At 34.7% G+C, this 25,409-nt stretch overlaps 4 protein-coding genes across 8 annotated transcripts; all 4 read left to right on the top strand.

Moving 5' to 3' along the window:
* Positions 1-262: 262 nt before the first annotated feature.
* LOC7456189 (uncharacterized) lies at positions 263-1,512 on the top strand. The gene is made up of 2 exons (XM_002298531.4): positions 263-946; positions 1,039-1,512. The coding sequence occupies exons 1-2, from the start codon at positions 263-265 to the stop codon at positions 1,360-1,362; spliced, it is 1,008 nt and encodes a 335-aa protein (XP_002298567.3). The 3' UTR covers positions 1,363-1,512.
* A 2,248-nt stretch (positions 1,513-3,760) lies between these two features.
* Positions 3,761-12,027, top strand: LOC7467664 (28 kDa ribonucleoprotein, chloroplastic). Of its 5 annotated transcripts, none has more exons than XM_052450024.1 (5): positions 3,761-4,316; positions 4,434-4,535; positions 5,577-5,855; positions 6,311-6,378; positions 11,781-12,027. In XM_052450024.1, exons 1-4 carry the CDS (start codon positions 3,933-3,935, stop codon positions 6,374-6,376), a joined length of 831 nt encoding a protein of 276 aa, XP_052305984.1. In that variant the 5' UTR covers positions 3,761-3,932; the 3' UTR covers positions 6,377-6,378; positions 11,781-12,027. The 5 variants fall into 5 exon arrangements, with proteins under 5 accessions (XP_052305984.1, XP_052305982.1, XP_052305983.1 ...); XM_052450022.1 differs by having other exon boundaries at positions 11,776-12,027; XM_052450023.1 differs by lacking the exon at positions 11,781-12,027 and adding an exon at positions 7,153-7,391.
* An 878-nt stretch (positions 12,028-12,905) lies between these two features.
* On the top strand, positions 12,906-13,390 carry LOC7467665 (metalloendoproteinase 5-MMP). The gene is made up of 2 exons (XM_024587462.2): positions 12,906-13,056; positions 13,164-13,390. Exons 1-2 carry the CDS (start codon positions 12,906-12,908, stop codon positions 13,388-13,390), a joined length of 378 nt encoding a protein of 125 aa, XP_024443230.2.
* Positions 13,391-21,596: 8,206 nt separating this feature from the next.
* On the top strand, positions 21,597-24,671 carry LOC18095329 (protein SIEVE ELEMENT OCCLUSION B). The gene is made up of 7 exons (XM_006369883.3): positions 21,597-21,901; positions 22,006-22,107; positions 22,201-22,649; positions 22,742-22,851; positions 22,972-23,114; positions 23,196-23,684; positions 23,784-24,671. Exons 1-7 carry the CDS (start codon positions 21,671-21,673, stop codon positions 24,426-24,428), a joined length of 2,169 nt encoding a protein of 722 aa, XP_006369945.2. The 5' UTR covers positions 21,597-21,670; the 3' UTR covers positions 24,429-24,671.
* Positions 24,672-25,409: the final 738 nt, after the last annotated feature.

The following is a 25,409-nucleotide window of genomic DNA, read 5'->3' as shown; positions in this document are numbered from 1 at the left end:
TTTGTTTTTGTAGTTTAATTTATTTTTTAAAATATTTTCTAAACTGTTTTTCATGTAAATAGTTTTCTCAATATTTTTAATATATTAATATTAAAATTAAAAAAATATCATTTTAATATATTTTTAATTAAAAAATACTTTTATAAAAATATCCTCATGTAAACAAAAAAAGAAAAAGAAAAAACAAAAATAATCACTTAAAAAGGGACAAAATTGAGGGCATGGCCTTCTTTTTATGGCTTGTTCAGCCCATATAAAATCCATGAAGCAATTGTTGGCCCATTTGGGTGATCGGGTTTGTCTTAAGTCACACAAAGTCACAAACCATCAACAAGTTCACCATACCATTCATCGTCCAAACTCCAAAGAGCTTATCACTTCAAAACACATGCTCGCCATTCATCCAAAGCCAAAGCCAAGGCTAAGATCATGGCACCCACCCATTGTAGCCAACCTTCAAACCATCTCTTCTCTTCCATTCAAATCAAGAGTATTTCCTGCAACAAAAACTACCAGCACTTTAAATGAAAGCAATGAGACAGAAAGATCATCAGCGGGCAAGATTAAACGCCTTGTTCTGTCCAAGGAAGGTAGAACCAAGCTTAACTCATACCCTGACAGAGAATTTTATTCCTATCCACGCTTTGTGACCCATGTTGATGATGGCTTCATTTCCACACTGACTAATCTATACCAAGAGATGTTGAGACCTGACTCGGAAATCCTTGACCTCATGAGCTCTTGGGTTAGCCATCTACCGAAACAAGCTGTGTACAAAAGAATAGTGGGGCATGGGCTCAATGCACAAGAGCTTGCCAGGAACCCAAGACTGGATTATTTTTTTGTGAAGGATCTCAATCAAGATCAAAAGCTGGAACTAGAGAGTAGCAGTTTTGATGCCGTTCTATGCACTGTTAGTGTGCAGTATCTCCAACAGCCAGAGAAGGTCAGATTGATTTGTGTAATCTTAATTTATATGCCCATGTCAGCAGAATTTGCAATTAAGAAGCCTAAGTTGATCTGATTTTGTTATTATAGGTGTTTGCAGAGGTGTTTCGAGTGCTAAGGCCTGGTGGGGTATTCATTGTGAGCTTTAGCAATCGCTTGTTCTATGAGAAAGCCATTAGTGCATGGAGGGATGGCACTGGATACAGTCGGATACAATTAGTCGTGCAGTATTTTCAATGTGTGGAAGGGTTCACACAAGCAGAAATTATTCGAAAACTACCTGCAGCAGCAGCTGGGCCTCAACAGGAGAAATCACCCTTTAGTTGGATCATGAGGCTCCTTGGATTGGTGTCTGGATCAGATCCTTTCTATGCTGTGGTAGCTTACAAGAACTTCAAACCTGTGTATGAATAAGAGATGTATCTGTCTATTTGGAAGGTTTTTTCTTTTCATCTTACAATTTAACAAGAATCCCATGAGATATAATCTACTGAGTCTTGGTATCTGAAACTCTGCAGAATATATTGAAATAATTCTATGACAATAAGAGCATCCTTGGACCAATTTGCTTTCTAAATAATTTTAAAGGCGCACTCCTTACATGATTTGATGTATTCAAGAAAAACATAATAAATTCTTTAAGATGCTAATTTCAAAATTTAAACATAAGTGGAGGATAATAATAGACGTCTTTAAGCCAATCTCTTATTGTAATCACCAACTTATTACTATATCATTTGGTTAACTAATTATTATGATAAAAACCTCCTTTTTGCGTATATTAGTTGAATAATCAACGAGAACTATTTGAGGACGGTAAATCATTCTTCCCTTTTCATAGATGTTCATTGAAACAATGTTTTATTTTTTAGTTTTTTTTTTTAATTTTTAATTTCATCCATTAACACTTAGTTTATTAGTTTAATTTTTTTTAGTTTTTTTTCTATCAAGTTATCCCATAAATATCATAACCCGAGTAATAAGTTTGGTAGGTTAACCTGACTATTTTGAGTTTTTTTTCTTTTTTTTAATTAATTTTTTTTATTTCATCATTCAATAATTGATTAGGAATTAAGCTTCAAAATTTATTTTGGTTTATTTTTTATAAAGTTATTCTGGTCTCAAGACCTGGGTCATAGACTTAATGGGTTAACCTGATTGACTCGGGTCAATTTTTAACCAGCTTAATATTAAAAAAGTACAATTGACAAAAATAATTTTGGGAAAAAAAAGAAAAAAAAAGTACTGTAGGAAAAAAAAGGAAAGTAATATACTGTGGGTGAAAAAAAAAGTGAAAAAAAAGTAATACACTATGAATTACTATTGCAATCTATTGTGCAATGGGTGTAGATGATAGTAATTTCCTCACACTTTTTAGCTTCATGTATAATAATTATTAAACAATGGCAAATCATAAGGATTAATGCTATGATGAAAAATCAGATCTGAATACATAGACATGTAGACGTGCCCAAAAGACTCAATTATTAGCTAATTATATTGTGATAAATGTGAAGGTTTAAAGTAATATAAATCTTTTATGTCATATATTTTTATAAAAAAAAACATATTATGTATTATTAGGTCCATGTTATATGAGGTTTTTTTTTGTCTAAATTTCATTTTTATCACATTCAAGTTACTCAATGATAAAATAGAAAAGATAAACTTCTCAGAATAGATATAAACTTTTCAGAATAGGGATAGCGAAGAGATAAATTGTTGAAGTGGCCATATTTTTATCACAAAAAATCGAGTTTAGTGTCAATAAATTTATGTTACATATAAAAATTTAATAGAGATGATTTTTCCATGTAATCATGCCAAAAACGTAGATGAAGATATGTGAATTTTGGTTTGATTTGATTTTTTAATTTTAAATTGATTAAAGGATATTTTAGGGTAAAAAATAGATTTATTATGGTTTCTAGTATGTCTTAGAGGTGTTTTAAATGAAAAACAAGTTAAAAAATAAGTTTTGTGAATTAAAAAACTCAAATTTTTATTTTCTAGTCACATCTGATGATCCGAAAATAAGCTAAAAAACTACACGTCATTTACCATTATATTAAAAATAAACTTGAGTGGAAGACATGTTACCCTTCCTATTTCTTTTAAATAGAAAAATAGATGTGGAGACCTGTCTTTCCAACCCTAAGTGCTTCTTGCCTTTTCAAGAGAGGCATGTAGAGTTTGTTCGCTAGGTCCGACAATACTTGGTCTCTCTTTATAACTTTTTTTTTTTAAAATTTTGATTTTTAATTAATACATTCTCTCTATTTTTAAAACTATTTATTATGTTTTTTTAAATAGTAATTGAATTTTTGGATTGTTTCTATAATTTTATAAAACTTTAAAGAGATTACTGCAAATTATCTTTAATTTTTTTGTTTTAAATTTTAGATAAATAAGTTCTATTTAGATGATGGATTTATAAAAATAAATATAAATCATATATACTTAGAAATCAAAATTCATTATAAGATAAAAAAACATATAAAATAAGATGGACAATCAAACTAAAAAATTTGCATGAGCATCTAATTTTTATTTCTTATAATAAAAATGAGTTTTTTTGCTGTAGTTTTAATTAGTGTTAACAAATTTTTTTTTAAATTTTTTTTATTGAAAACATATATCATCTTTCAATTTATTAATTAAAAAAGTTTTAATAATATATATATATATATAATTTTAAATAGATTTTTATGATAAAAAAAAAATGCATCAATAAAAACTCGCATGTGTACGGTTTCGTTTACAACCAGAAGAGGAGGTTAAGGGTCCTTTTCTAGCCGTAAACTATGTCCTTGACACTATTTCCCAATAATTACAAATATATCTTACGACAAAATACTGACTTCTAATTTTTTCTTTGGAGTTTCCTAGGCTTAAAATGTGAACCTAAAAACTTCCTGATCCCCTTGCCCTGCCCTTCGATACTCTCAGAACCTGCTGCGGCAACATATTTTAAGCAGCTATCAATGGCTGAGACCCGGTTGATGTCCGTATACAGAACTACGAACACAGTCTTCGATACATCAATTAAGAGCCCATTTATCTCAATAACCTCAAAACCCATAAAGGTCGTCTTTTCAACATCTTTCCCTTCATGGGTATCTCTCAAAACCTCCAATTTTTCGACTTTCAATACAATCCCTCTTGTTGCACAGACCTCAGATTGGGCCCAGCAAGACGAGGAGGATACAGTGACTCTTGGAGAGGAGAGTTTTGGAGATGGAAGTGAAGAGACTTTTCCAGAACCACCTGAAGAGGCTAAGCTATATGTGGGGAATTTGCCTTATGATGTTAATAGTGAAAACCTGGCTCAGCTATTTGATCAGGCTGGGACTGTTGAGGTTGCTGAGGTGTGAAAGTTTGTTTCTTTTGTTCACTGTTTGTAATTGTGATTGAATTTAGAAAATTGGTTTTTGTTCTATCATGGATTAAATTATCTTGCTGTTTTCTTTTCTTCTATTTTGAAGATAATTTATAACAGGGAGACAGATCAAAGTAGAGGGTTTGGTTTTGTTACAATGAGTACAGTTGATGAAGCTGAGAAGGCCATAGAGAAGTTCCACCGCTATGTATGTTATTTTTGTTTTATCATTTTTTTTTCTCTGTTATTAACGGATTTTAATTTTCTGTTTGAGAAAATTGTATATTATGTTAATAGGATCTAGAAAGAATATTAAATTTTTGTGATACAATCCTGCAAAGTGATTCATTTTATGCTGCAGAATGTGTGGAAGTGTTCTCTTTTCATGCACCCATGGTTTCTCCTTTAATGGGCTGCAAACAATTTACCAGACTTGCTGTTCATGATTTAAATTGAAGTGTAAGGTGTGAAACTTTTTTACCTAGGTTACTTCTTTCATCTTGAAAGCATAGCAACTTGGGAGAACAGTAAAAAGTTTCATATAGTATGAAACATTAGCTTTGGTCAAGTGTTTTGTTTGTTAACTTCCTATTGATTGTTGATCTTGGAGAAGTTTTCGGGCTTCCTTTGCAAGTTAGGTACTTAGGTTCAACAATGGAAAAGCGTATAGCTGTTTTTTTAATTGGATTTGTGTATGAAGGAAAGTTCTAAATCAATTGGAAGAGTTGGCGGATGAAACCTAGAGATGTGCATTGTTTCTGATTTTATAATCTAGTGGAATGGACATTTTTAAAGAAATCATTTTTTTCCCACTTTTAGGAGTGTAAATGGCTTTTAAGAGTGAACTTCTACGTTTCTTCCAGTTTAATTAGGTTAGCGAGCTACAGCAGCTGTTTTCTGTGGTCACAAGCCTATCCTTTACCAGAATGCTTTCCACATTAGTACTAGTACATTCACTCTAGGTTAAGACTATTTGGAATTTGTTACAGTGGGCATCTCCAATGCATTTGCAGAGATCCCTTTTGAGCGTATCTCAATAAATGCTTATGGAAACTTGAGAATGTGGTAAAGTTGCTTTTATGTGCAGGAGAGCTTCATTTGACAAAATCCATTATTGTGTTTTACCCCCTTTCTCTCTCTGTTTTTTTTTTTTTTGAACAAGACGTTTACTGCTGTTGAATTATAAACTTTCATGATTTTCCCTAGTATAGTGAAGCTGGTGATTCAGTGAACAGTTAACTGTTAACAGGATTTGAATGGAAGATTTTTAACAGTGAATAAGGCTGCTCCTAGAGGCTCACGGCCAGAAAGGCCAAGTGTGTTCAAAATTGCATATAGAATCTATGTTGGTAACCTGCCTTGGCAAGTGGATGATGCTCGTCTGGAGCAAGTATTCAGTGAACATGGACAGGTTGTGAATGCAAGGGTCGTTTGTGACCGAGAAACAGGCCGTTCACGTGGTTTTGGCTTTGTTACAATGTCCAGTGAGACAGAGTTGAATGATGCCATTGCTGCTCTTGATGGACAGGTAATAATGCATGCCTTGTCTAGATGCTTAGAATCTCCATTTTCTTCCTAATGTAGGTAATGCAGTGAAACTAGCAAGAAAAATTTTCATTTTTTTTATTTGAATCTATTTGGGGATAAAGTAGAAACTGGGAATTGCGGTGCTTTATGCATGTGGTTGTAAATCATCCCTACTTGATGCACCATTGCACACCTTGAAAATGATGGAGCTGATAATCTGTTTTAATTATTTTTTCCCCATTGACAATGTCCTGTCTGTCCCTGTGAATGTGTGAATTTTTATATCATGTGCATACTATGCACACACATCCTTGAAAGCAGCTGCTAGTGTTTGTTGATGGAAGCCACTAAATTTATTCAATAAAACCAACAGTACTGAATGTCCTTCCCCAACTATAGTGCCTGGTCATTATTTTATATACAAATAGTCTGAATTTTGTGACATTCGTGATGCAGAGTTTGGATGGCAGGGCGATCACTGTAAATATAGCCCAAGAACGTCCAAGGCGTGGCTCATTCTAGATGTGAGAGAATATTCTTCGTTGTGTCAGCATGTAACTCTTCGTATCGAATATAATCTCCACACAGGAGATTCTGGAATCTTACTTCTCTTTCATTCTGGATATTTTTTCAGTAGCCAGTCACAGGAAAAACTAGAACTTACATTTCTGTTCATGCTCTCTTTTCCTTGCATGTTGATATTTTGGTGGTATTGAGATATAATTTGCAAGTTCAATTGCTGAGTTTGTTGATTAATCATATTTTAGTTTGAATACTTATACATAGCTAATTTCGTTGCAAGATTCCATAAACAAGCTCATTAGTGGCTGTGTTACTACATTGCAAAATGCATTGAATACCAAATGCCTCATGCATCATAATTATTTTCTTTATCAGCTGTAGTCAAGACTGTTTATTTTTGCATATTTTTGTATTTCAAAAATACTTTTGAAAAAATAAATTTTTTTTTTTGATGTTTTCAGATTTTTTAATGTGTTAATATAAAAAATAAATTTTTTAAAAATAAAAAATTATTTTAATATATTTTTAAGCAGAAAAATAACTATTATTATAATACTAAATGAACTCTTAACAGGAAGCATTGTGCACGTAGTGCATCTACAAATTAGTTGCATTACCTGCCGCAATCAGCAATAATACTCTCCAAAGCCATCTCTCCACTTGAAAAATTGTTAGTTATTGATAGGAATTGTTATTAGAAGTTAATATTGTGGTTTAATGACCGCCATGCCCAGTTATATATGTTAGAGTATTGACAGCTACTATCAACAGATCAGGAGAGAATATCTTCACAGTTGCTGCAGGATCAGGATTGCCATCAGATGAGGAGAGTATTTCAAAGACTGCAGGATACTAGCTAGCTTGAAATTCAAATTTGTAATCTCTAGTTTATTCCCCTTCAAATACTCAAATATTTGTTTAAAATACAAATCTGTGTAAACCTATATATACACGTGAGAATAAGAAAGATGTAATCAAGAAAAGTGATTTCACTTTAAAATACATATTTGCAGAATTCTACTATGCTTCCTTTTATTTAATCTATCAGAGCATTAGGCAAACGCATCATTTGTTCCAACCGTTTCCATACAAAAAAAAAAAAAAATCTTCCTTATTTTCGTCATTCCTACTATATTCAAACAGTTTCCATGACTTCCTTTAATACCACACATTTTTCCTCTCCATTTACACAACATATTCAATCAATTTCACAACCCGTAAGCAACAAACTTGAAGGACACAATTATTTGACATGGAGTGTTCAGTTTCAAGTTTTTCTTCGAAGTCATGATCTGAATGGTATAATTGATGGTTCTGAAGAAGCACCATCCAAACTTCTTTCAGATAACTCTCCTAATCCGGCTTACACAATTTGGTTCAGAAAAGACAATTGTGTTTTAAGCTGGTTGCTAGCCTCTATTTCTAAAAAGCTAGTATCTACTATCTTTAATCTAAAAACTTCCAAGCAAGTATGGGATTCTCTTCAGACTCGTTTTCCAGCTACATCAAGATCTCGTATTGCTCTTCTTAAAAGACAACTTCAAACTATTGTTCAAGGAAATCGATCATGCTCTACATTCCTTAAAGATGCTAAGCAATTGGCTGATTATCTTGCTGCCGCAGGCCAACCTGTGGATGATCAGGACTTCATCACTTTTTTACTTGGTGGTCTTCGTGCCACCTATACTCCATTCATTACGTCTTACAATTTTGCTTGCAGGGACAAGGAATTATCTCTTGATGATTTTCAATCTGAACTTTTAAGTTTTGAGACACTAGTTGAAGCACCTATTCTGATGCAAAATCAAAATTTTGCATTTGCTGCCAAACACACTAATTATCCCAAAAGAAAGCCTGCAGGTACTGTTCCAAGATCTCAACAATTTGTTGTATTAGCACAACCTCGTGGTCCTCCTAAAAATCATTTAAATCATGATAGGGGAGCCCCATATGAACGACCGAATTGTCAGATTTGTGATAAGCATAAAAATATTGCTTTGGATTGCTTCCAGCGCTTTAACTTCTCTTTCCAAGGTAGGAGGCCATCTTCTAAGTTAGCAGCCACGGTTGCTGAAGCAAATAACACCTTTGAGCAACAACCTTGGTATGTTGACAGCGGTGCCAATGCTCACATTACTGCTAATGCAGCAAACTTGACAACCCTTCAACCATATGATGATCATGACATTGTCGAAGTAGGCAATGGTTCAGGTTTGATCATAAAACACACTAGATTCTCTACTTTACACACAAATCATAATTCTTTTCAGTTAAATAAAGTATTTCACTATCCTCAAGCTGCAACCAATCTATTATCCATTAACCAACTTTGTCTTGATAATGACTGTTATTTTATTCTAACTGGAATGGATTTTTGTGTGAAGGAGAACAAAACCGACAGACTACTGCTCCACGGGCTGGTTGAGGATGGATTTTATCCAATAAATGGAAACAAGAATTTCATCAATAAATTCCGCTATCTAACCTCCAAGTTAGGAACAAAAGCCACCAGTGATCAATGGCATGATCGCCTAGGACACCCTGCCAATCATATACTAGAATATTTATCTGCTTTCCTGCAAATAAAGAAACCAGCACACAAGTCTAGTATTTGTTGCCCTTGTCAACTAGGAAAAGCAAAAAGATTACCTTTTCCCGATTCCACCAGACAATCCACCCGACCTTTAGCTTTAATTCACACTGATGTCTGGGTATCTCTTATCACTTCAGTTGGGGGTTGTCGCTATTATGTTTTGTTAATTGATGACTTTAGTCGTTTTACATGGATGTATCCCATGCGTTTCAAAAGTGATGTTCTTTTAATTTTTCAAAAGTATAAAACTCTTGTTGAAAATTTATTTTCTTGTTCCATTCAACAATTGCAATCTGATAATGGCGGAGAATATCTATCCAAAGAGTTTAAAATATTTTTAGAAAACAATGGCGTCTTTCATAGATTGACATGTCCTTATACATCCTTACAAAATGGTGTAGCCGAACGTAAACATAGACATATTCAAGAAATGGGGTTAACTCTTTTAGCCAAAGCAGGTCTTCCTAATTGTTACTGGGTAGATGCCTTCCTGACATCAGTCTACTTGATAAATCGCCTACCCATCAAAGTTCTTAAAATGCTACCACCATACTTTATCCTTCATAAAACTATGCTTAGCTATTCTGAACTTCGAACCTTTGGGTGTGCCTGTTATCCTTATCTCAGACCATATGAAAAACATAAATTGGCTTTTCGAAGTAAATAGTGTATTTTCATAGGATATTCCAATCAACAAAAAGGGTATCGTTGCTTAGAATATAGCACGGGTCAAGTTTTTATTTCGAGACATGTGGTTTTTGATGAAAACACATTTCCTAGCTTAAACACATGTTCTTCCGCTACTAGCCCCACGACCAGTAAATCTATCGGTATGTCTTCTCAACCTCTATTCTTTTCTTTACCGTCAATTAATCAAGACTTCAATATTCTTCCCATTGCTTCATGTCCAGGATTCCCGACAGTGCTACCAACAAACTCACCATTACCAACACCTGCTACACCAAACTCTTTGTCTCCTGCAACAGCCACTACACCTGTAACCTCTCCTCTGCCAACAGATGATTCCCATCCAAATAATCCTACAACAGAAATTGCACCTATACCTTCTCTTCTGCCACCTGATGATTCTCATACAAATAATCCTATACCACATAGAGAAATTCTTACCCGGTCTAAGACAGGTAAACTCAAAGCCAAAGAATTTCCTGGTTTCAAAACATTCCTTGTTACATGCCACCCTCTGTGTGTCTTCTCCAGTATTATGATTGAATCTAAACCTACCTGTTTTACAAAGGCAGTGACTAAACTAGAATGGTGGGCAGCAATGGGCTGTGAATTTGATGCATTGATGGCTAATGGGACATGGTCTCTTTGTCCAAGGCCATTAAACAAATGTGTTGTTCGTAACAAGTAGGTTTATAAGATTAAAAGAAATCCTGATGGTCGTATCGAACGCTACAAGGCAAGGCTTGTCGCTAAGGGGTTTGATCAAATTTCTGGAATTGATTATTATGACATTTTCTCTGCAGTAGTTAAACCTACTACCATACGGTTAGTTTTGGCTCTTATTGTCTCTTTAAAATGGAATGTTAAGCAGTTGGATGTTTCCAATGCCTTTCTGCATGGCATTTTGGATGAAGAAGTATATATGGAACAACCAAAAGGCTATGAAGATGATAATTTTCCAGAGCATGTATGCCGCCTGCATAAATCACTCTATGGCCTTAAACAAGCCCCTAGAGCTTGGTTTCAACGACTTTTACAGCAACTGGTTGAGTATGGATTTTCAGAATCGAAAATGGATTATTCCTTATTTACATACACTACTGCCACTATTTGCATGTTTGTATTAGTGTATGTTAATGATATTATTGTCACAGGTTCTAACACCCAAGCAATTCATCACTTTATTGATAAACTGAAAACAGAGTTTCAAGTTAAAGATTTGGGTGAATTGAGCTACTTCCTTGGAATTCAAGCACTTCGAAATCAAGAAGGCTTACACCTGCGACAGGCTAAATACATCACTGATTTACTGCACAACACATATATGATTGGTGCGAAACCTTTGAACTATCCGTCTTCTTCAGGACCAAAGCTGTCATCTGTTACTGGTAATATATTACCTGATCCCACTGACTATAGAAGAGTTGTAGGTGCTCTTCAATATTGCACCATCACAAGACCAGATATTGCGTATTCAGTAAATCAGTTATGCCAATTTATGCATTGTCCTCGTGATGTCCATTGGAAAGCTGTGAAGCGTGTACTACGATATCTGAAGGGCACTATCGATATTGGTCTTTATTATGTGCCAGGAGATATCAAACTAAATGCTTATTGTGATTTCGATTGGGCAGGAGATCCAGATGACAGATGCAGCACCACTGGTTATGGAGTATTCTTAGGCACAAATCTCATTTCCTGGAGTAGTAAAAAGCAAGGGGTTGTCTCTAGATCCAGCACTGAGGCTGAATACAGAAGCATGGCTCATACAACTGCTGAATTGTATTGACTTTGTATGATTTTCCATGATTTGAAAATCACGTTGCCTACAGCACCGAATTTATGGTGTGACAACATAGGTGCAATTGCCTTGGCTTCTAATCCTGTTTTCTATGCACGAACGAAACACATAGAGATTGATTATCATTTCATCAGGGAGAAGGTGATTAATCGTGATATCCAAGTTAAACACATTTCCACAAAAGATCAGATTGCAGACCTTTTTACAAAAGGTCACTCTGCCACTCGTTTTACACTTCTAAGAAGCAACCTGTCTGTGTGTATTCTCCCCAACAGTTTGAGGGGGGGGTGTTAGAGTATTGACAGCTACTACCAACAGATCAGGAGAGAATATCTTCACAGTTGCCGCAGGATCAGGATTGCCATCAGATGAGGAGAGTATTTCAAAGACTCTGCAGGATACTAACTAGCTTGAAATTCAAATTTGTAATCTCTAGTTTATTCCCCTTCAAATACTCAAATATTTGTTTAGAATACAAATCTGTGTAAACCTATATATACACGTGAGAATAAGATAGATGTAATCAAGAAAAGTGATTTCCCTTTAAAATACATATCTGCAGAATTCTACTCTGCTTCCTTTTGTTTAATCTTTCAATATAACTGCACGGACGAGTGAAAAATCCAATCCATCAAAATTCTGCATGAAAGAAATAATAGCAAGGAACAACCTCTGCCAAAAAAAAAAAAGAACGGAGAAGGAAATTTTACGAGCTTTTTCTTGCCGAGTTGGTACATTTGCAACTCTAATGAAGACATTCCTCTGATGTTGAAGCTTGTAAATGCATGCATAGACTGCTCATGCTATTTCAATTAGAATAAACTTTGGAAAGAATAATCTTCTATCATTCATGTGTACTGAGAAGCCAGCACTAGTGCAGATAAGTGCCTTGACATGTTTTTTTAGAACATTCTGATTTTATAAAGGAGAGGCTATGGAAAACGTTCTGCAGTGCAGGGGAGTTCAGATTTGTAAAGAGCTAGGTTCTCTTGTTGTTGTCGGGCCTTGAGCCCCTTTTGTGAACAAGCACAGAAAATATAGATTGAAAACTAAACTTAGATTTTTCATATACAAATAAATATAAGAAGACCTAAAGAGTGTTGGCAAGTGCATATAATCAAGTCATGGTATCCAAAGCCTTTTTGTGCTTTGCATTTCTTTGCTTCCTACTCCTCTCTAACCTATCTAAAGCAATTTGGGCACACCCAAATGAGCACATACATCCTTCCTTTGAATTTATAAAGCATTTACAGGGATCCAAAATAGGTGATAAAGCGGAAGGTGTACATAAACTCAACAAATACCTCCACCATTTTGGCTACCTAAATCATAATCCTCAAGAAAACCATGATCATTTCGATAACAACTTAGATATGGCTATCAAAACCTAACAGCTTAATTTCAACTTGAAGCCAACTGGAATCTTAGATGGCGAAAAAATATCGCGGATGATGATGCCACGATGTGGGGTGCCGGATATCATTGATGGCAAAACTAGAATGCATGCCGCCGGTAGCTACAATATCCAATACGCATACTTTGATGGAGCGCCTAAGTGGCCATATACGAGGGGATACCTTAACTGGGGACTTCAACCTGGTACCAAAACAGATGTAATTGGTCCTATTAGAGATTATGCTTTAAAATCATGGACTGGCGAAGCCCCTTTTGCATATAATTTATTGGTCGTTCTATTAGTAGTGCAGATATCAAGATTGGTTTTGTCAATAAGAGCTCTCATCCAGGTTTTGCTGATGGTGTACTCGGTCATGCATGTCCACCAACAGACGGGACCATGTATTTTAATGCCGGACAAAACTGGTCACAAGATGCAGTTCAAGGAAGCTATGATATTGGGACGCTTGGATTGCACGAGTTAGGTCATTTTCTAGGGCTTAACAACCATTCCTCAGTTGAAGACGCTATCATGTAGCCGATTATTAACTCTGGTGTAATCAAGGGTTTGCATGATGACGACTATCAAGGAATGAAAGCTTTACATAATATTTGATGAGCATTAGAGTGTTTCTTTTCCATGTGTGTAAGTTTGAGAGAGCCATGCTTTAATAAAATGATTATCAATATTGCAGCCCATTCATTAGATAAAGATTAAGATTTTAAACTATTCGAATGAATTGTTATTTTTTATATATTTTTACGTATCAGAAGGGAAAGAAATCACAAATCAAAACATACTTGGTGCTCCATCTTTTCGAGAATAATAGAACTGCAAGGCTATATGATTTAGTTGGGATCAATGTCGGGAATGCAGTTTTCTAAATCATTCAGGTTTAATGAACCAATATGATCATTTCTTGTTTTCTACTACCAACTTAGAGGAGGTTTAGCCCATCCATGGACCTCCATGTCATGGTGTTATGACAATTGCAGAAAAACAAGGGATATCTCAATAGTGTATGATGTTTCCTACTAGATGTATAGAGTTTTTGTGTTTTTTGAGTTTTAGAGGCTGAATGATGTAACTATATTATTTAATAGTTTTACCCATATTTACCTAATATTTTGCCTATTATATATATATATAAAATGTCTTGATATTCTTTATTTTATGTTTTGAAGACATTTTTGGATGTAAGATTAAAAAAGAAGTAAATTGAAGATAATTGACAGATTTGACCACTGATCGATGTTTTGTGCAGAGCTTGAGCTCTAGAGGTCGAAACGAAGTGATTCCAGTAGAATTAGAAAGCTAACATCCATACCTTTCTGTAAATATATGGAAAGAAAAATAACAAGAGAAAGAGCATGGAGATCGCAACCTTCAAAGACAAATCTCGCATTTTGCCAATGTTGACCTTCATCCATTCCAACTTGAATATCTTAAGCTACATAATTTCATTTGATAAAAACTTAATTGTTTTGTATTCCTGACTCAAAGGCTTATTAGCCTACCAAATTTCAATAGAAAATGAGCTCATATGAGAGAGATATGATATTTATAAGATGACACATGAATTCTGCCAGCAGACAAGTTTTGTGAAGAAACAAGTCCCAAAGCATCCAAACCAACATCCAGTTGAGGTTTTCATGGATGATTTCATGGTGTATGATGATTCTTTTGATATGTTTTTAGAAAATTTATCTTTGATCTTGAAAAGATGCATTGAAACCAACCTTGTCTTGAACTATAAAAAGTGTTGTTTTAGTAGCATAAGGACTAGTTCTTGGGCATGTTGTGTCTTCGCGTGGATTAGAGGTTGATAAAGATAAAATAGATGTTATTTTATCATTGCCTTACCCCTCATGCGTGAGGGAAGTTTGTTATTTTCTTGGCCATGCAGGTTTCTATTGACGTTTTATCAAAGATTTCTCGAAGATTACAACACCCTTGTGCAAATTATTAGCCAAAAAAGTGGATTTTGTGTTTGATCAAGCATGTAAAGATGCCCATGATGAGCTTAAGAGGCGTGTCACATCTGCCCCTATCATCCAACCACCAAATTGGGATGAGCCTTTCGAGATAATGTGTGATACGAGTGACTATGTAGTAGGGGCTGTACTTGGGCAAATAATAGGAAAGAATTTGCATGTTATTGCATATGCCTACCAAATGTTGGACGGAGCACAATGCAATTACCATACAACTGAAAAGAAACTTTTTGCAGTGATGTTTGCTCTAGAAAGATTCAGGTCATATTTACTTGGTTTTACTGACCATGCAGCTTTGAGGTATCTTTTAAAGAAAAAAGAGTCCAAACCGAGGTTGATTAGGTGGATCTTGCTTTTACAAGAATTCGATGATTATGGTTAGTTATACGGCAGATCCGTTAATTAACTAATGTTAAGAAATGATAAATTGAAACGATCAAAGAGTTGATGTCTTATCTCAAGTGTAGGATTATCAAAGTAATAAATAACCCGGCAAGACCAGGGTCGAACCATAGGGAGATCAACTATATAAATTATAAATAATATATATATTTTAACAAATAGTTAAAGAGATCTTTAAGATGTGAGATTAATGTGAGGATTAAACAATGATAAAAATAGATGTCAAGGTTAGAGGATCCACTAATAGTATTAGAAATAAGTATATTATAAACTCTTTTTATTGCTCAACTGGAAACCACACACAAAGGAGGTTCTAATAGGATAATTTATCCTTAATAGTTTATTATAAATAATTAACATGATCATATTAATTATCTTATTTAAGTAACACCAATACTTATAAATATTATCAGGTATTCATGATGCTAACTTATGTTAACAACAAATCAAGTTCCTCTCATAACAATGATGTCGGCTGAAAACTATGAAGGATTAAACATTTATTGTACCAAGTGTTATACAACATAAATCTAGATTAATCATTTAACAAGCAATGTATTAAGAGTGAATAAGATAAAAATGATAAGACATGTTAATAGCAAACTTTCTTGGATATAGGCATTGATAAGGGAATTTTTAGCATGTATATTTTCCATTATTCATGCTTGATTTTGAAATATTTTGGATGTGTTGCACAAGATAATTAGAATTTTGGATCCCTTTTTGAACTATTGATCTCATGGGAAATTAATGTGTTTTTAGATACTAGGTTATTGAGCAAGCAGAATCCGGTAGTAAAACCGAACATTGATTTATTGTGTGCTACAAAGGAAGCTATACAACTCAGTTCCAGATGTTCGTCACCATTTTCAAATATCTGAGATGAAGATCTACAAAACATATGAAGGGCATATAACTCAGTTTTGCTATTTCGAAGCTCAAAAAGCGAGTCGAAAAACAAGGATTGAATCAGACCCGAACTTCCTGTACTCCAAATACTGTCTCGGTTTATGGCCCTTATCTCAAGTCTCAGAAGTCCAAAAATTGCAAGATTGGTGTTGTTTGAAAGAAGATTTGATTTTCTACAATTTATCCGGAAATAGAGATCTTTGAATTCGCACGTTTCCTGCCTCAAATCTGGCCCGTAATGTCTGGGTAGGAAGGAATTCAAATCAGAAAAGGAAACTGTCTTCATTCCAGCGGGGGTAAAAAGGCCACAATTTAAAAGAAAAAAGGAGGGGTCTGCAAGAAAAGGAGGCATACATAGAGAAACCCTAAAATAGACTAAAGAAAGAAGAAGAGGCGGCACAAAAGAGGGACGAAAAACAGAGGCAAAAACAGAGAAGATTTGGAGGACACCTATCTATTCCACTGCCATTCTCTGCTTTTGAGTGGTGTTCATTGTATCAAGTTTGTTTCTCTTTAATTTAACTATGGAGTAGACTTTTATTCTGGGATTTTTGATGTAACCTTACTATGAATATGTGAATAATTTCTTCGATCAAATTATTACATTAAGTTGTTGAGTATTTCATTCTATGTGTAATGCTTATGTATGTTTGGCCAACATCTGCATAATTTAGAATTCAATTTGAGACTGAGAAGTGATAATTGTTTTAGCTATTATTTGAAATACTTTAAGAAATTATAGGATAGAGATATCCTAGGAACTTTTATAATCGTTACAGGTTTTACGATACTTAATAAATTTCGACAAGTTCAAAACTTTTGTAGAGTATATGAAATTTGCTTGTCAAAATAATTCATTGATACTCGAGAGATATTAATGTTTAAATTAGAAAAACCTGATTATCAACGTTAGGAGTAATTAATTCAATTGAGAAAGTTCACATAGGAATAGTTACGGTAAGTCAGAAATCCTAGAACCAATACAATTGAATTCATTAATATTTAATCAATTGGTTGTTTGTTTCTAATCATTAATTTTTGTTTTATAAACTATCTCATTCGATTCCTTAAATATATCATAATTTAAAAGACTTTGGTAATTAGTGGTAATTTTTACAAATCCTCGTGCGACGATACTCTACTCATCACTTTATTACTTGTTACGATTCGTGCACTTGCGAAATTAGACAACAATTGAAGTCCATGTTGAGTTTATATTATACTTATTGTAATACCATTAGTAAAACCTTTTCACCTTGACATAATTAACTTAGCTAGACATAATAAAGAAGAAGAACATAAATAAATAAGATAATAACATAATTATGATATAAGTTAACTAAAAGTAGAAAAGTGAAATGAAAAGCATAAACAAGATATTAATATAACATGAAAGAAAACTTGAACATTACAAAGAGAGAAAGCAAGAAAATGATCTTGATCTGAAAATCAAGATGCCTAAATGTATGGCAAATTCCTTATTTTACAGGCTAAAAAGAACTATTTATTTGGTAATTAACTATTGAATTAGTGGCCAGCTATTGGCTTAGTGGATTTTGTAGTTTAGGTATGGATTTTTTTTTTCTGGACGAAATGGTATTGCTACAATCAGAATTTGGCAAAGTGGTCTCATGAAAGTTATAGGAATCTGTCTCAGCTTTCCACCAAAAGAAGAATGAGCTTATTTGAACTTCTAGAACCCGAGATATGGACTGAATACTAAACAGTGTTTGGGTTGTAAGATAGATTCAGACTTTTCTTTTGATGCTAATATTTGGACTCCAAAACAAAAAAATTGAGTTTTGAACTCTCATGGATATTTTAGGCCTATGTCTTAGCTTTCCATCCATATAAACTAGACCTAAATCCAAGGTATATAGCTCCAAATATGACCCAATGACTGAATGGTGTTCCAGTTTGAACCAACATCTCTTCTCTAAACTTAGCTCTTTCTTTGTCCTTTTACTTTCAATAGTTAATCACATCAATCAATCGCTTGAATTGTGAGATATGTCTGCATTTAAAATGAGCATTTACCATAAATTAAAGTTATCTTATATTATCAGACTTGTTATTATAAAACATGCTTAAGTTAGAGAATTTAATAATACTTGAAGTGCAATATGATGATATAAAACCTCAATGAGAATGCACTTTCAAGTGCTAATCATAAATATTCAGAATATAAAATTGATGTATCATTTCAGTAATCAGTTCTGATTTTTATAGGTGAATGTTTACTTGAAACCAAGGTTTGCTCTTTTGATAATTTTCTGATTTTATTTACTTTCACTTGATAGTTTTATGTTTTCTTTTGCTTTTAGCCTAGATAACTTCCAACCCCCCCCAAATTGCATATCTTATAACATAAAAATCTGAACTAGACCTTCCTTGTGGGATCGACCCCTTACTTGCTCTATACTATCTTATGTGTAGTGTTTTAAGCTAGGGTAATTAATTTGTGCGACCACTACATCGCAACACAATCCAACTCTCGCTTGATTGTTTACTCGATATTGGTTGATATGCCAATCTGATATTACATAGAGCCTCTATCTTCAGACTACTTGTAAACCTCATATCAACCTTTCAAGGACGATCACTAAGCATGCGAGAGACCTTTTGAGATTAGATAGTAACCTACCCCTTGATGCACTCGGTGGTTAGAACCTATTAGGTTGTCACCCTGTGAAGGGCGAGTTCACATTGAATCTGTATTTTTCATGTTGATAGTATCATCACTTGCACATGATTGCATAATTTTCATTTAGCAGGTTGAAATATAGGTTTACCATTTGAAACACACCTATAACACTCGTTTGAGAAAAAGACAAATGGATAACAGAGAAAGAACTCAGTTGGAAGCTCAACACCGAAAGGAGTTGGAATGTCTTAGAGAAGAAGTCGCAAGGTCTGGGTGTGACAATTGCCACTAAAATTATGTGAATCATTGACATAATAATTCTATCGATAATATGAATTCAACCACATATCAAATTATCAGCGATTTATTTTGTCAGTGATTTGCCATACTCACCGATAGAAGTATTAACAAAAAAATACTAATAAATTCTTTTTGTTGGTGCCTTTTTTTCATTTGAAAATCCATTGGTAATTATATTATCAATAAAATGACCAAAAAATAGAAATAACCAATGATAGGTTTTCCATCGACTAGTTACTGTTCGTGATTCTGTCTGTAAAGTTTTTCTTGATATAATCAATGTTTAAATATCAGTATATATTTTCATTGGTATTATGCAATATTGTGGATGTGGATTTTTTTTTTTTTTTTGGCTTTTGTTTTAGTTTGTGTTAATCCACGTGTAGTAGGGATAATTATCTAGTTGGGTTTCTAATATATACTCTTTCAAATGTCAAGGGGTTAGATTAGCAATCAAGAATATATGTTTCATTCTTTAAGTTTCTAGGTTCAATTATTAATATCAACATTAACCAGAAGTACTTCTCATAAAATCATTCAAAAAGGATATTTAATGTTGGTTGATGTACGAAATAGTTCAAGAATGCTACTTAGCTCTCTCATATCTTTGTTTTTTCTCACTTTAGCTCTCACAAGTTAATTATATTGCCAAGATTAATTTGTTCTGTAAAAAATTGTTATGCAAGTTTGTCAGAGATACCATATATAATGTTAAGTGAAATATCAATTTTGTAAAATAAAATTTTAGATTATTATTAAAATAATTGAAATAACAAGAATCAAATTAATATAAAAAAATAATAGAGTTTTTTTTTTTCATTTGCATTGTTCACAAAGTGCGGAAAACTGCAATTTGATCCTCAATATTTCTATTTTCACGTTTGGTTCATGCTTTATTAGGTATTTACATTTCTATCCTTAATGTCTATCACATTTTAGTTCTTAGAAGTTAAAAAATATTATGGATGACACATCAGTTGCACAAATAAATGATGAGTTTTTTGAGTTATTTTTAAAAACATTAGGCAAACTACATGTTATTTTTCTATTTATTTAATAGAAAAAAAGAGTTAAAAGGAGCTAATATGACATTCTAGGCATATTTTTTTTTCTTTTAGGTTAGGTGCATATATAGCTAGATTTGGTCTTTCAAGTCCATTAGCGCCCAATTTTTTTTTTTTTATTAGTTTTTTTTTTATTTTAAAATTAATATTCGTGTTCTTGGTCTTCCAACTTCTCTTGCGTAACAAAAAAAAAAAAAAAAATAAGAATTGCTCATCCATCTTGGATTACTGGTTAATTGAAACAACCGGTAACAGACATACCAGCTACAAGCTATTAGTAATTTGACTAAAAACTTTATAGATACTCAATGATATTCCATCCCAAACCACTGATTTAGCATCGCTTTAAGAATTACAGGAGACTATAATAGCCATACCTCCTCCAAAGTTTAAATTCTTCTGACCTTTTCCTTTAATACTTCTTCTCCATATATAATAGTAATCATTTTTTTTTTTTGAAAATAATAGTTATGCCTATCAGAATCACTTATTCCATGCCTTCATGGAGCCTAAATATGTCGGCATGCAGTCTCCAGAGTTAACGGCCGATTGATAAGATCCCAACCAAAAGCATACTAATATGAGCCAAGAACGCAAACGTACTCTTTTAGGGGTTGGATTGTACGTAACAGTGGGCATATTTTGGTAAATCAAGTTTCTAGTCTATCTCTAGCAAAGCAAGGAATCATATCTTACTTTATCTCTTTCACTTTTTGTCTCTTGAGAACGAAGAAAACTCTCGATAATTACTAGCACACGTAAAAAAAGGTATCAAGTAAGGAAGCCAAGCACAGGATTGGTCAGTCACCCTTCTCGATCGTGGCTCTACATTCTAGCGGAAAATATCATTAGAATCTGTTGACGATACTGTGTATTCTCTGTTCAACTAAGCGACTTCCAGGCCAACTAAACACAACAGTACTTTAATTGTTATATATTGCTATTTATTTCCTTTTATTTGTGGGATATTGCATGGACTAAACAACTGGATCTTACGTTTATCACTCAATTATACATCTCTTCCATATCTTTTTAGTTATGGGATCAACTAAGAAATGAGCAGAGGGGCAACATATTGAGTAAATGTCAAGAACACTGGGAGCAAATGTACCATTAACCTACTTGTATGTTAATTAGTTATCATGAAAAGGGAGTTTGGGATTGAGTTCCCAAATTGCTAGAAAATACAAAAAGAAGAAAAGTTTCCAAACCTAGCATTTTAATGGAGTGTAGAATCAGATTTGTAGGGTAAAATCCATGTTATATAAAGTAAGGAGGAAGAAGGTTAGACGTAGGGACCACAAAAGTATAGCCTTCTCTTTAACGTCCCTAATATTTTGATTACCATGGAAGTAAGGAAGTTGATTCAAGTGAGCTTTGTTCCATTTCTAATAGTATAAATAGGCATGTCAGATATGGAACAAAGACACACAAGCCAATCTTCTCTACTCAGCTGCCCCATAACCCAAAGAATCCATTAATTGCTTTCAATTAGCTGATCCCCATGGCATCAGGCCTTCCCTTCAGGCACCCTGCCCAAGGTTTCAATGCGAGCCAGCAACTGATCAAGAGTGACCGCGGCAGCATGCTAACAATGTCTGATGACAATGTGATGATGAAACAAATTGTAGGAACTCATGCTCCTGATGGCCGAGAGGTTGATGTCAAACCTCTTCTCCACCTTGTTGAAGACATCCTCAAACGTGCCACCCAGCAAATCGATACCTCTCTGACGGTATAGTACTAACTAAACTCATCCTTGGAAATTAACTTGAATATGAACTTAACTCTATTATTTTTTGTTCATTTATGTTACTCTGATCACGTCTGACAATGCAGACTTCCCAAGCCCATGCTGAATTGGAGGACAAGACTCACCAAGTCAATTTTGTTTCCATGCTCGATGCACTGTCGTATACAATAGACAGAATTTCCTGCGAGGTTAGACAATATATTTCAATTTTAATGCTATGATAAATAGGCATTAATCTAAAGAATCAATTGAATTATTTCGGCCTTAATTGTTTTCTGCAGATTGCCTACAAGTCACTGGATGGGACAGATGCCCACGCAACAACTGTATCACTTTTCAACATGCTACCAAGCTATTCCTGGGATGCCAAGCTGGTGCTCACCTTGGCAGCTTTTGCTTTGAATTATGGAGAATTCTGGCTGCTTGCCCAGATTTACTCATCAAACCAACTTGCCAAATCCATGGCAATCCTCAGGCAATTGCCTAGCATCATGGAACACTCTGGGCCCTTGAAGCCTCGCTTCGATGCCATTAACAATCTGATCAAGGTCATGATGGACGTGGCTAGGTGCGTGGTTGAGTTCAAGGATCTACCGCCAGCTTACATTTCTAATGAAGTACCAGCATTGTCTACAGCCATGGCCCATATCCCCACTGCTGTCTACTGGACCATGAGGAGTGTTGTGGCTTGTGCGGCTCAGATTACTAGCCTCACTACCATGGGACATGAGTATGCTTTTCTAGTCCACCATCTTTAATTTATTGAGCAATTTCTTACATCATGCATGTATTCCTTGTAATATTCTCCTTCACTTATTTCAGGTTTTCTATATCAACCACTGTGGCATGGGAGCTATCCAGCTTGGCTCACAAACTCAGCAACATACTTGACCATCTCAGGAAGCAATTGGCTACTTGCTACCAACACATAGGTCTGCACCTCAGCAACTTTTGTATATGCTATCATGTGTTGGATACGTAATAAGAAAACAGGAAATTAATGTACGAAGATTGATCGAGCACGCTTATATAAACAATGGTGTTTGATGCAGATGAAAAGAGAAATGTCGAATCCTTTCGAATGCTAAAGAATCTCTTTGAAATGGTCCACATTGACAACATGAAGATCCTAAAGGCCCTGATTTATGCCAAGGATGATATCCAGCCACTTATAGATGGTTCTTCCAAGAAAAGAGTTCGCTCTTCTACCATTTCTTCTTCTTATGTTATCTATCTAATGCAAGACATTTCTCATACTTCCTTTTGAATTTAACAGGTCCATCTTGATGTGCTAAGAAGGAAAAATGTGCTATTGCTTATTTCTGGCCTCGACATGTCGAACGATGAGCTTTCAATTCTTGAACAGATATACAATGAATCCAGGCCTCACGAAGCTAGGCTGGATAGTCAGTATGAGGTGGTCTGGGTCCCAATTGTGGACCGTTCAGTCCAGAGCGATGCAATGAAGGAGAAATTTGAAAGCATGCAGTCTTCAATGCCATGGTACACAGTGTACCACCCTTCACTGATTGAGAAGGCAGTCATTAGGTTTATTAAGGAGGTGTGGCACTTCAGGAACAAGCCTATTCTTGTGGTGCTTGACCCGCAAGGCAAGGTGGTTAGCCCAAATGCACTCCACATGATGTGGATATGGGGAAGCAGTGCCTTCCCTTTCACTAGCTTGAGAGAGGAATCTCTCTGGAGGGATGAGACATGGAGGCTTGAGCTTCTAGTGGATGGCATTGACCCAGTGATTCTTAATTGGGTAAATTCATTATATAATCAATCCAAATATACATACATTATACGTGTACTGTGTGTGTAATCGTGTTGACATTTGCTTCAATATTTTTTTGATCATTAGATCAAGGAAGGAAAGTACATTTTCTTGTACGGAGGAGACGACGATGAATGGGCGAGGAAGTTCACAAACACCGCACGTGCTGTGGCGCAGGCAGCCCGCATTCCCCTGGAGATGGTTTATGTGGGGAAGAGCAGCAAAAGGGAGAAAATCCGGCGAGTCATTGCGACAATCACCGTGGAGAAGCTCAGTTACGTCTGGCAAGACCTTACCATGATATGGTTCTTTTGGACCAGGCTAGAGAGTATGTTGTACTCCAAGATTCAGTTAGGCAGGCTTGATGACCATGATCCTATGATGCAAGAAATCAAGAAGTTGCTTAGCTACGACAGAGAAGGTGGATGGGCTGTGCTTAGCAAGGGGTCTAATGTTGTGGCCAATGGTCACAGGACTACAGTTTTGCAAACATTGCTTGAGTATGACATGTGGAAGGACCAAGTGCCTGTCAAGGGCTTTGATTTGGCCTTCCAAGATCACCAAGGCAGAATCCATGACATTTCTCGTCCTTGCTGCCGCTTCGATTTCCCAATGACTACGGGTAGGATCCCTGAGACCATGAAATGCCCAGAGTGCAACCGCACCATGGAGAAATTCTCCACTTTCCTATGCTGCCATGATGAGGTCATTCCAGACGAGCTCTTCAAGTAAACGATCAGCTGCTACGCTTCCTTGTAGCTCATACTGCCACTAAATAATGTTGTTGAGTGCGCTCTTTTTTTTCTTTTCAATTTTCATGCGTTGTGAGGCATGATGCCCAGCTATGGCGCACAGTATTTGGACCCTGGCATTTGATATTCCATACCATAAAATAAATCTGAGTGTGGTCGATGTAATCCACGTACTTAATTAATTTGTTTTATTAATTAATATATAAAGTTCATTTTGAGTGGATTTTATGTTTTGGAGACTTTCCTGGCTTTCGTTTTTTTTCTTTTGTACGGCAGCCATACGTACTTTTTGTATAGCTTCCTTGCCTTCACCTAAAAGAATCAACAGCAGTGCGAACCTTGAAAAATTATAAAAAGATTAAAAGCAAAATTAATTTCCTTAAAATGAATAAATCCTAAATTCTTTCTTATTTCACAAAAGCAATCCTTACCTAAAATTGTAAAAATATCTAGTACAATATCATCCTTCATCGTGTGATCTCTTAGGAAATAATATCTCACTTCATTATGTTTTGTACGTGAGTGTTATATAGGATTCTTAGACAGATTTATTGCACTAATTTTATCACATTTAATCAGTATGTAATTAAAATTAAGTTCAAAGTCTTCTAAAGTTTGTTTCATCCATAAGTTTTGTGCACAACGATTACCAACTATTATATATTCTACATAAGTTGTAGATAGGGCTACTAAGTTCTGTTTCGTACTAGCCCAAGATACTAGTCTGTAACAACCCTAGTTGTTAACTTAGTTCTTCTATTAAACTTCCATCTAAAAGGTAAATGGAGCATAATTTTTTTTTTCATTGAGTTCACCAAAATTTCTAACGAAATTTCAGTAGAGTCTCCCCTAAACCGGGAGGTCCCAAGTAATCGATAATTTACCCTGCACACATTTATAATCACATCTCAACCATAATCACATCCATAATTGGTACACATTAACCTTTTAATTCATTCAA

This window comes from Populus trichocarpa, chromosome 1 (assembly GCF_000002775.5).
Source record: "Populus trichocarpa isolate Nisqually-1 chromosome 1, P.trichocarpa_v4.1, whole genome shotgun sequence".
Classification (NCBI taxonomy): domain Eukaryota; kingdom Viridiplantae; phylum Streptophyta; class Magnoliopsida; order Malpighiales; family Salicaceae; genus Populus; species Populus trichocarpa.
Note: the sequence above shows the minus strand (reverse complement) of the source record. Positions and strands in the feature narration are given on the sequence as shown.

Excerpts from the sequence above, each read along its gene's own strand:
- LOC7456189 (XM_002298531.4), top strand. The coding sequence starts at position 263 with ATGAAGCAATTGTTGGCCCATTTGGGTGATCGGGTTTGTCTTAAGTCA. Across the intron at positions 947-1,038 it reads ATCTCCAACAGCCAGAGAAG|GTGTTTGCAGAGGTGTTTCG; the intron begins GTCAGATTGATT and ends TTGTTATTATAG.
- LOC7467664 (XM_052450024.1), top strand. The coding sequence starts at position 3,933 with ATGGCTGAGACCCGGTTGATGTCCGTATACAGAACTACGAACACAGTC. Across the intron at positions 4,317-4,433 it reads GGACTGTTGAGGTTGCTGAG|ATAATTTATAACAGGGAGAC; the intron begins GTGTGAAAGTTT and ends TCTATTTTGAAG. Across the intron at positions 5,856-6,310 it reads TTGCTGCTCTTGATGGACAG|AGTTTGGATGGCAGGGCGAT; the intron begins GTAATAATGCAT and ends TTCGTGATGCAG.
- LOC7467665 (XM_024587462.2), top strand. The coding sequence starts at position 12,906 with ATGATGATGCCACGATGTGGGGTGCCGGATATCATTGATGGCAAAACT. Across the intron at positions 13,057-13,163 it reads TAACTGGGGACTTCAACCTG|ATATCAAGATTGGTTTTGTC; the intron begins GTACCAAAACAG and ends TTAGTAGTGCAG.
- LOC18095329 (XM_006369883.3), top strand. The coding sequence starts at position 21,671 with ATGGCATCAGGCCTTCCCTTCAGGCACCCTGCCCAAGGTTTCAATGCG. Across the intron at positions 22,650-22,741 it reads CTCACTACCATGGGACATGA|GTTTTCTATATCAACCACTG; the intron begins GTATGCTTTTCT and ends CACTTATTTCAG. Across the intron at positions 23,115-23,195 it reads ATGGTTCTTCCAAGAAAAGA|GTCCATCTTGATGTGCTAAG; the intron begins GTTCGCTCTTCT and ends TGAATTTAACAG.